The 10,550-nt window shown below is 46.8% G+C and overlaps 1 protein-coding gene across 2 annotated transcripts in view; it reads left to right on the plus strand.

The window, feature by feature from the left end:
• Positions 1-10,550, plus strand: part of Tmem63c (transmembrane protein 63C) — a 72,996-nt gene that overhangs the window by 26,509 nt on the left and 35,937 nt on the right. For both annotated transcript variants that reach the window (XM_026780317.1, XM_005343392.3), the window contains exons 3-5: positions 7,060-7,265; positions 7,748-7,827; positions 8,250-8,331. In XM_026780317.1, coding sequence (XP_026636118.1) covers positions 7,122-7,265; positions 7,748-7,827; positions 8,250-8,331 — 306 coding nt within the window. In that variant the 5' untranslated portion in view covers positions 7,060-7,121. The remainder of the gene's footprint in view (positions 1-7,059; positions 7,266-7,747; positions 7,828-8,249; positions 8,332-10,550) is intronic.

Raw genomic sequence — 10,550 nt, forward strand, 5'->3', positions numbered from 1 at the left:
GTCAAGTACCTTCTGCTTTGGCATGGGCTCCCCCAAGTGGCCGTCAGCAGAACTGTAGCTTCCTGCAGAAGGGGACCTCAAGCTAGGGATGGTTCCCATGGCTGCTTCTCTTACCCTGGGGATGCCTTTGCTGCCACTCTGATGTTTCAGGCTTGTGAAGGAAGTGTGTTGTGTTCAATGTCAATGATGCTAGGTTAGTCAGCGACCTTGACGTAGACAATAAAACCCAGGACATCTCAGTAGGTTGAGAGGAGGGCGGTGTGGATTCTTGCCTGACACTAGCTCAGGGGGTAGAATGTGAACTTTGTGTTTTCCTTTCTTTCTCAAGGTGAATCTCATTGTGTCCTTAGCCCCTACAAAAAGGATATTTAAAACTGACATTTTTATTTATTTTGAATATTTCATATACACTGTATCTTCATTATTTACATTCCAAATCCCTTCCCTACTCCCTCTGGGACCCTTAAAACCTCCCTTCTTTGCCTTCATATCCTCCTTTATTTTTTTAAACTGAGTCTGGTCACTGCTTCCTGCATGAGCATGGATGTGGGCAGAACACAGGCAGCCTACCAGTGGCCACACTCCTGAGAAAAAAAGACTTCCCCTCTTCAGCAGCCATCAGTTGCCAATAGCTCCTTAGGTGAGCCCTCCCATGCTGCAAGGTTGACTGGCTTGGTCTCATTCAGGTGTTATGCAAGTCGCCATAGCTGCTGTGTGTTCATGAGTACTGGATGAGGCTGTTGGCTGAAGGGGTTCCCACAGCAGCCCATGTCCAAAGACAGCATTTTGCAACACATTCTCCGGCTCTTATTTTTTTTCTATCCCATCGTTACAATGTTTCCTGAACCTTGAAGGGTGGGGGCTGATATAACTGTCCCGTTTAAGGCTCAGCAGTCAGCAGCCGCTTGCTCTCAGCACTCTGACCAGCTGCACTCACTGCCTGCTGCCCACAGCAAAACGAAGCCTCCATGGTCGAATGCTCCTTCTGCCAGTTAGCCTAGTTCCGGGACCACCACATCTCCTGCTCTTTTCCCCTACACCCCAACCTTCCATCCCTTCCAGCTCCTGAGATGACAGCCCTGTGCCCCCCAGGACGTCACATCTGCTTCTCCTGTTGTTACAGACTTTACGCGATGCTTGCCAAGTTCCAGGCATTGCTTTGTAGGACCCACAAATTTCCACTCTCTCAACTCCCAGCAGCCCTGTGAAATGTGTCAGTTTCTGTCACCATCTCCTTTGACAGTTGGGGAAACAGAGGCATGGCAACCTTTATACCTTACTTAAGGTCACTGGGCATGGAGTAATCGTCAGCGCTGAGCTCTAGTGTCACAGAACCCACAGAGTGCAAACACCCCAACTCCTCGGCCTCCCTCAGCTCCTGGTACTGGAGGTCCTGGAGCAGCCTGTCAGGGCAGCTCTTTCTCTCCAGTGCTGGCCTGAGGTGGTGGAGAGCTATCTTTTTTACTCTTCCCTGCAACTCCCAAGCCTTCCTTGTTCAACACTGAAGCCCTGTCTGGGGTTGTAGTATGTTGTCGGACATTTTTCTCCCTCTTGCCAGTTCCCAAAAAAACACTCAGAGGTTTAATATTAATTATGAAAGCTTGGCCAATAGCTCAGGCTTGTTTCTAGCTAACTCTTACATTTAAAATAGCCCACAAAGGTTTTTTTTTTTCTTTTTACCACAAACCTCATGGCTTGTTACCTTATTTTCTATACATCCTGCTTCCTCAACAGCTGTCTGGCATCTCCTCCCAGAGTCCTCTGTGTCTGGCTGTCCCACCTATACTTCCTGCCTGGCCACTGACCTGTCAGCTTTTTATTAACCGATAAGAGAAATATATATTTATAGTGTACAGATGATTATTCCACAGCATTTCCCCTTTTGTCTAGTTAAAAAGGAAGGTTTTTTAACATAGTATATATATATATATACTATGTATATATAGTATATGATATATATATATACTATGTATATATAGTATATGATATATATATATATCAGAACAGTATTAAGTAAGAATTGCAGTTACAATATCCAGTCCATTTGTATTTGAGAAAAACAGAGAAAGTATTTATTATCTATCTTATCTTTGTGAATCCAAAGTTTTGTACCTAATTTCCCTTTTATTATGACTAAAGAAAGCTATAACTACCTAGTCTTCAGTTCCATCAGAGAGCCTGTAAGGGTGAAATATAGCTAACGATGGACACTAAGGGCAACAGGTATCCAAAGTTCCTCTGCAATGTGGGGAAATCCATTCCTGACCTACAGGCCTAGCATATCTGACAGACTATTTTATGAAGCAGGGATTTTTGAAGGACTTGGCTGTCACCTTTTTTATGTCCTGCTGGTCCAGTTTGGAGAGTATATTGTCAGCAATTGAGAAAAGGGCAGATTTTTGTGTGTGTACATGACTAGCTTTTGACTTAAAGAAAGAAAACTCCAAATGGAGTTTTCTCGATGTTCATCATCTTCTCTGAAGTAGATCAGTGTTGCCAGGAGCAGATGTATCTCACTGTTATAAAAAGCCTTAGGTTATCCCAGCACTCGGGAGGCAGAGGCAGTAGGATCTCTGTGATTTCTAGGCCAGCCTGGTCTACAAGAGCTAGTTCCAGGACAGGAACCAAAAAAAAAGCTACAGAGAAACCCTGTCTCGAAAATCCAAAAAACAAAACAAAAAAAGCCTTAGGTTATTAAACATATTAAATGTCATATTCTGTAGATTTTTGAAGTGTTTGAAGACCATCTATCTATCTAAATATATCTGTGTATGACCTAGAAAATATGCCTAACATGACTATACATTTGACTGTTATAGATGACTGGCTATTAATCTGTATTTTTAAGTTGTACACTACATTTTTAAAGGAGCTGCATAAGTACAGTACCCCAAACAGGAGTAGAAATATGCACACAGTATAACAAAATTAACTTTAAATGTGTATCAATAAACCAAAATCCTACCAATATGAAATATTTAAGATTAATAATTGTTTTTTTGGGTTAAAGTAGATTTAACAATCAATCCTTTTATCCTATCATTTCTATATCCCCCCTTTTCTTTTTAGAACAAAATCCCTGAATCTAACCTCCTTTGCTCAGCCTTTTTTCCCCGACATTACCATTAACAACTTGTAACCAAACCCCTTGAATGATAAATATCCATAACTCATTTTTTGATGTGGATGTAGTTCTCTAGACTACTTACTGTTGGTTGGGGGTGCTGATAATCTTTGTGTGAACCTTGAGAAAATCAGAATGATTGTTAAGTCTCGGCTGTAGTATTCTGTGGGGCTGAGTCATCTCAATCAGCAGCCTGGAAGCTGCTCTGGATGCTGGACCACCTGGGTCATCGTTTTCATTGGTGTTTGGTCCCCTTGCTCCGAACATATAAAAACTTTTAAAGGTAACATATTTATCTGTATTAGTCAAGTATAGATTATGTATTGTACACAAATTAGTTAAAGATGATTTTATGTTATGTGTTTGAGCAGATAAAATATAAATCATGTGTCTTTTAGTTCTTTTTTAAAATATTTATTTATTTATTTATTAAAGATGATTTTATGTTATGTGTTTGAGCAGATAAAATATAAATCATGTGTCTTTTAGTTCTTTTTTAAAATATTTATTTATTTATTTATTTATTATGTATACAATATTCTGTCTGTGTGTATGCCTGCAGGCCAGAGGAGATTACAGATGGTTGTGAGCCACCATGTGGCTGCTGGGAACTGAACTCAGGACCTTTGGAAGAGCAGGCAATGATCTTAACCACTGAGCCATCTCTCCAGCCCCTGTCTTGTAGTTCTTTTAGGTTTATTTTATGTTTATAGCCAAGATTTTTAGTAGGTCTTTCTTGATCAAACCTGACTTTCCTTAACCCAGAATGAACCCATAGCTTCTCGTTTCCTGTGAGAACAAAAGCATAACTTCTCCTGTGAAGCGACATATCTTTTGACTTAGATTTTGAAGTCAAGATATTTTTAAAATGTATAGATTGGCTTAATCCAGCAGTTTCCATAATCCAATATCTCTTAGTAGCCAAATCATTCAAAGACAGCATAATAACATGCAGGATTCAGACTCTCTGGACTCATCTTTACATAGCTTATTATATTTTTATTACTTTATATTTAAAGGACTTTATTATTTTAAACTTGTATTTTTAATCTGACTCTATATATTCCTTTTTTCTCTCTCCCAAGCCTACACATATTTTTAAATACACAGTGACCCATTTAGAGGCTCTTTTTGTCTGAACCTCTCCTAACTGTGCATCTGAAACCTTTTCTGTCTGCATGAGAAAATAAACAAACAAACCTGCTGTAGAACTTAAATCATGGCATGTTGGCAGCTGGCTCCTCCCCTGTGTTTCCTGAGAGGCTAGTCTTATGGAGGAGGTACATTTACCACTAGCTCTGGGAACCATGTGTACTGCTCCAACTCTGGGAAGTTTTTGGGTCCACTCTACCACTGAGTAACTGCCCACTGTTCATAAACATCATATACATGTTTGGTAGCAGGGCCTCTTAAAAGAGCCACCCGTTTTTGCCTCTAGCACTAGCGTTGAGCCAGGAAGCCGTCTCTCGAACAAGCTACACCTCTGCTCACCACCAGCAAACAGAGCTCACCCAGGAAATAAAAAAGAAACGGTGCTTGACTCTGTCCTTGTGTGCCTAGAATTCCTTTTTAAGCTTTTGTCTGGTTTTACATGGAGAGTCTGGCCCCACATCGGGCACCATATGCTGCTGGACATTTGTCTCTTACCAGTTCCCAAATAATCAACACAGAGGCTTAATATTACTTATAACCGCTCAGCCAATAGCTCAGGCTTATACTTAAATTAACCCATATTTCTAATCTAAGCTTTGCCACATGGTTGCTGGCTTATTACTTCATTTTCTATCCATCCTGCTTCCTGGGAGGCTGGCTGATGTCTCTCCTGGCTCTGCCCTTTCTCCTCCCAGAGTCCTCTGGGTCCAGCTGTTCCACTTATACTTCCTGCCTGGCTACCAACCTGTTAACTATTAACCAGTGAGAGTAATACATATTCACAGCATACAGATATAGACTATTCCACAGCAGTGGTACCTCTCCTGTAGACAGTTATCAGTTGATCCCCAGTCACTGACTTCTACCCTGACCCCCTCTGTTCTTTCCTCCCTCTCTGTACCCCTCCTTTGGTGGTCTAGTCCTTTGCCTCTGAGGGATGCTTATGCTGGTGGCCTCTGTCTCGTGCTGATATCTCCAGGCTGTCTTCTGGGTCCACACCCACAGCTCCTTAATATGCCTAGACAAACAATTGCACTCCATTCTCCTCTTTCCCCATCTTTCCAGCCAGCAACAGAAACTCCATTTTGTTTTTTTCAGTTTCTTAGGCTGAAAACCCCAGAGTCATCCCGACTTCTGTCCGTCTACCATTTTCCCCATCCAGTCTGCTAGGAGCTCCTGCTGACTCCGTGCTCAAAGTGTCCGGCTGCTTTCTGCCGTCTTCGTGCAGCCAGACTGCCACTGCCTGGACCCTGAGGATCCTCTCTTTGCTCCTTTGTCCCTTCCTTATTCCTGTATCCTTTAAAACTTAGGTGATGCATGCCTATCCTCAGCATCCCTTGTCCAGCCACAGAGTCACACTGGGGAACCTCTGTATCTACTTAGAAGGCTATTTCCCCATACCCATGAAAGAGTGGCTGGTATCCCCAGTGGTCACTGATGCTCTCCCTGTATGTTCCTCCCCACTAGGGTACCATAAAGAAGGGCTTTTTATTTGTCATATCATTATGGTAACGCCAGCACATGTATGGCACAAAGCAGTTGATCACAAAATATTTGAATGATTGCTTGCTTATTTGCTTGCTTGCTTGCTTGATTGATTGATTGAATAAATAAGACTTCTCTTGAATGAGAGCAAAGAGACTCAGGACAGGGTAAGATCTAGAGCCAAAGCGGAAGTCTTTGGCGGTCAAACAGGCTTGCAGGCCAGTTTGAGCGCTGCCACTCTTAGCCATACCTGAAAAATTCTAATGCTTTGCATCTGGGGCTTACCGTAATGCCCAGCTCTACCGAATGAGTACAGACCTGGGGAGGTGCTGGTCTGCTTGCTTCTAAGACAAGACCAGGAGTTTGCCAGCTACAGATATAGCTCAGTCAGTGCAATGCTTGCCTCAAATGTGCAGGCACACAAGCTTAGTCCTCAGAGCCCACATGAAAGTGTCAGGTGTGGCTGGCTGTAGTCCCAGCACGGGAGAGGTAGAAACAGGAAATCCCCGGGGTGTGCTAGATAGCCAGGCTGGTCTAATTCAAGAGACTCTGTCTTGACTCTCTGTAAAGCATTCCCGAGAATGACACCTAAGGCCGTCCTCGTGTGCACACGCACGAGCGCACACGCGCGCACACACACTATAAATTACATTAGACCAGGAGTTTATTGGGTCACTCCTCTGCACTAGGCATCCTGCATCCTTAGGGGTCTTGCCTTTCTTAGAGAGTCACAGAATGTACAGGGGAACAGCAGTAAGCCCCATCCACATGGGTGGCTCTGTCTGCCAGCCTGAACTTTTCTATTCTGGGATCCAGCTTCCGTTTGTGAGCTTTGCCAGTTTCTGTGTAAGAGGAGTTCCACAGGAGAGCAACAGGAAGATACATTTACATTTGCATTTAACAATTAAAAAGTGGTTTTCGAGACAGGGTTTCTCTGTGAACCCTGGCTGTCCTGAAACTCACTCTGTAGACCAGGCTGGCCTTGATCTCAGAGATCTGCCTGCCTCTGTCTTCCAAGTGCTGGAATTGATAGCATGTGCAGCCACTGCCCAGTCTTGGCAACTTTTAAAACAGGACCAAGCAGTATAAAATAAGGAATCACTCAGGGGGTTGGAGCTACTCTGTCTGCATAGCTATGGGGTTGTAAGCTTGTAGCCCAAATGAGCCAGCTCTTCTCCCTTGATGCCATAATTTCAAACCCATCCTTGGACCCTGGGTCTCATGAGTCCCCCAGCCTAACTGAGGGGTGTCCTCAGTTCATGTCCCCACACTCCCCAGCCTCTTTCTGTGTTTTGCAGAGTGGGGAGCCTTCCCTGAGTCTGAGACCTTCCACCAGACCGGGAGCCTGAGTGTGCCCAGGATGTCTTCCTCTTCAGAGGACTTGAGCACAAAGCCCCACAACATGACGGTGAACGAGTGTTTCCAGTCCCGGAGCACTGTCCTCCAGGGGCAGCCCTTTGGGGGGATCCCCACTGTGCTCGTACTTAACCTCATCTTATGGGTGGTAAGTCTCTGGTGCTCTGGGAGAGACATGGGGAGAGCTTAGCCGGGGTGGGTGGTGGATAGTAAAGACTACAGTGGGGATCCCAGTTACTCAAAGGACACCAGCCACAGAGATGGTGCAGCCTAGGTGGCTCAGCGAGGGAGGGCTTTGGGGTTGGAGGAAGAGGCAGTATTCTTGTGTCTCTTTACATCCTTTGGACCTTCCTTCGCTGTCCCCTTGCTGATGTTGTCATGGGGAATTCTTGTTCAGTTGCTCTGAACGCACCCTCAGCTCCTCCATTCAACAAGCTGACCATCTGCGCTGGGTCAGGAAATGCTCCGTTCAGAGGCACAGCTCTTCCCGAGTCAGAACTTATCTGATGGAGGGGCACGCTGTAGACTTCAGGGGTGGAAGGGTCCCTCGTGGGAATACAGGCAGCTGGTGCAGGGGTGGGGCAGCATGTGAGAAGTCTCCGGCTCCACCTTGCTTTTCTGGGTCTGCAGTTCGTTGTCCTGCTTTATTCCTTCCTCCGGAAAGCCGCGTGGGACTACGGGCGCCTGGCTCTGCTGATACACAATGACAGGTAAGGGGGGGGAGCAGGATGGTGAGCACCCCACTCCCTTGGGAGACCCTGCCCGGGGCCAAAGCTGCAGGAAGTGTCTCCTCAGAGAGTGGCTCCTTCTCCCTCGCCTTTGCCCCTGCATTGACCTCACTGAAGGGACAGGAACATGGAGGGCAGCCATCTTGGAGCATAAAGCCATGTTTCTGTCTGGTCTTCCTGGAACCCATGGCTGGACTCCCAAAGTGCGTTATGCGCCTGGCAACAGAAATGGCCGTGTCTGTCCCTGGAGCTGTGTGTTCAGCTTAGAAGCTGAGGCCTACAGCTCACAGCTCTGAGAAAGAGCAGCCGGTGTCCCCCAGCTAGGGAACAGGGAAGGAACAAGGCAGGTGTCTGAGACTTCGTTTCTCCTTTTCTACCTCCCTGCCACCCTTCCTGGTGAGCAGCCTGACCTCGCTGATCTACGGGGAACAAAGTGAGAAGTCGTCTCCCTCTGAGATTTCCTTGGAAGTGGAACGTCGGGACAAGGTGAGTGCTGGAAGAGGTCTGGGCCCCGTGGGAACCCAGCCCTGGGCAGGCAGTCATGGTGCACAGAGTAGAAGCTGCTTCTTCAGGCTCCCCAGATTCAGTTTGCCTGCTGGGAAGATGAAAGAATTAACCATCCCTAGGTCTTAGAGTGCCTTCCTTTCATCACACAGGGCTCCTCACCTTGTCCACTCCTGTGTTCTGCTTTCTTTTTCCTGTGGAATTCCTTTGTACCTGTGATGTGTTCAATGCATCCCTGGGACAGGGGACCATGGACCAAGTCCTGCCTCATGGTACTTTCTTCCAGGGCTGGGAAGCAAACAGATAAATGCAGCCAGGACAGTGATGAGTGGTGCATGCTGGGAAAGGGGAAAAAGAAAGGCTTATGCTAGTCAAGGGTGAGACAGCATCGTGGGTAGCGATCATCTGAGCGCTGACATCACCGTTGAGCAGAGACCTGAATGGAGAGGGGAGGAAGTAGAAGGGCTGTGCGTGTTCCTCACGAGCCCCCTGCTGCTGTTCCCACCAGACTCATCAGCTGACGAGACAGCGGTCTTTTTCCTCACCTCTCACCCCTCCCCAACCTTCTCAAATGCGTTATCTCAGCCTGACTCCACCAGAACCCCAAGGCCATCAGTGCTTTCTCCTCAGTCCTCATCCTAGCCCGTCTCTCAGAAAAAGAAGCATAACCCAGCTGTTGGCGAGGGTCACGTGTCCCAGGATGGCTATGAATGTGGCCTGACTCGTTTGTAGATGACAGTGTCCTATCACAATGTCAGAAAGTTTGGCACACTGGCGGCCTCTTTCTGTCTTCAGCAGGTGCGTTCAGTATGGCACGCTCCACGGGGATTTTCATTCCGACACCTCTGTCCCCTTTGCAGAGTCCTCCACTGTTAGAGTTCCTTGGCTGTCCCAAGCCCCCTCCCTCTGCCTCACACTCTCTCTCTCCGAGTCATGACATCCATTCTTACAACCTCAGCCATCACCACGGCCATCCTACCTCTCAACATGTCCTTCCTGCTAGTCCCGAAGGCCTCCAACCCCTCTTATCCAGTGACACCCTAAAGGACCCCATGATACCTTCTACCCACTTCTGATCCCTCTGAGGCACCCTCCTCCTACTTCTGATCCCTGACTTCAGCCCTGTCTTGTCTCACTCCTAGCCAGGCACCCTTCCTTCCCCATCCCTTCCCCAAGTTGGGATGCCTTGACTTTCACGGTCTTGTTCCTCCTGAGTCAGCCCTGCTCAGGCCCCCACCAGTCTCTTGCCCGGATGGCCTCAGCAGCTCGAAGTGATCTCCCAAGGGCCTCCCTTGTTCCCGCCCCATTCATCTTCATCTGCATCCAGAGTCATCGCTGTGACCCGAGACACTGGTCTCTACGCTTGCTCTCACTATCTTCCTAATGCTTTTCCGATCTGTTGCAGATGTCTTCCACGGCCTGTCAGTTTGCTCCCTTGCCCCACACCCAATCTGTGTCTCAACAGTGGATGTTGCCTCTTTCCCATCTCAGAGATTTCCACCTATTTCCCCTTCCTTTCCCAGCAGCCCTCTTTAGATTCTTCTCATCCGGGGACCCTAACCAACCCTCTTGGATCCCAGACTTCTGTTTTCCACTTATGGAGAAAGCATCCTTTTTCTTTAACATCCCTAGTCCAGCTGAAATGTGTGTTCTTCCCCCTATGACACCTACATCTGAGTACTCAGATGAGCCCATGCTGTGATTAACACCATACAGATCTGTTGTGTGTGGTCAGCGGAAACACGTTTGTTCCTTCTGTGGCCACCCCTTCAAGAGACCAGCCTGTCTTCACAAGACCTCTTGTCAGGCTGTGCTTCATCCAATACACGAAGCCTCAGGGAGTCAGGCTGGCTCTTGGAGACTCCAGGTCAAAGGACGACAGTGACATACAGGCTTATTTTCAGACACACTGCCCCGTGCCTATGTGTCTGTGTTTTGTAATGATAAAAAGATTATTCTCTTTCTTAGAAATCAAGAAGCCAGTCATCAGTCTAGACTCCATAGTAAGTTCTAAGCCCGACTGGAATGTGGTAAGACCTTGTCTTAAAAACCAAACAAGAAAAGAAAGAAAAACCAAGAAGGCAAATTGTTATGGGAGGAGGAGGAGGGCAAGCACGGGGTAGCCTCTGCTACAGTGCAGGAGGAGGGCAAGCACAGAGGGGTAGCCTCTGCTACAGTGCAGGAGGAGGGCAAGCACAGAG

The sequence above is a fragment of the Microtus ochrogaster genome, chromosome 1 (genome assembly GCF_000317375.1).
Source record: "Microtus ochrogaster isolate Prairie Vole_2 chromosome 1, MicOch1.0, whole genome shotgun sequence".
Lineage (NCBI taxonomy): Eukaryota > Metazoa > Chordata > Mammalia > Rodentia > Cricetidae > Microtus > Microtus ochrogaster.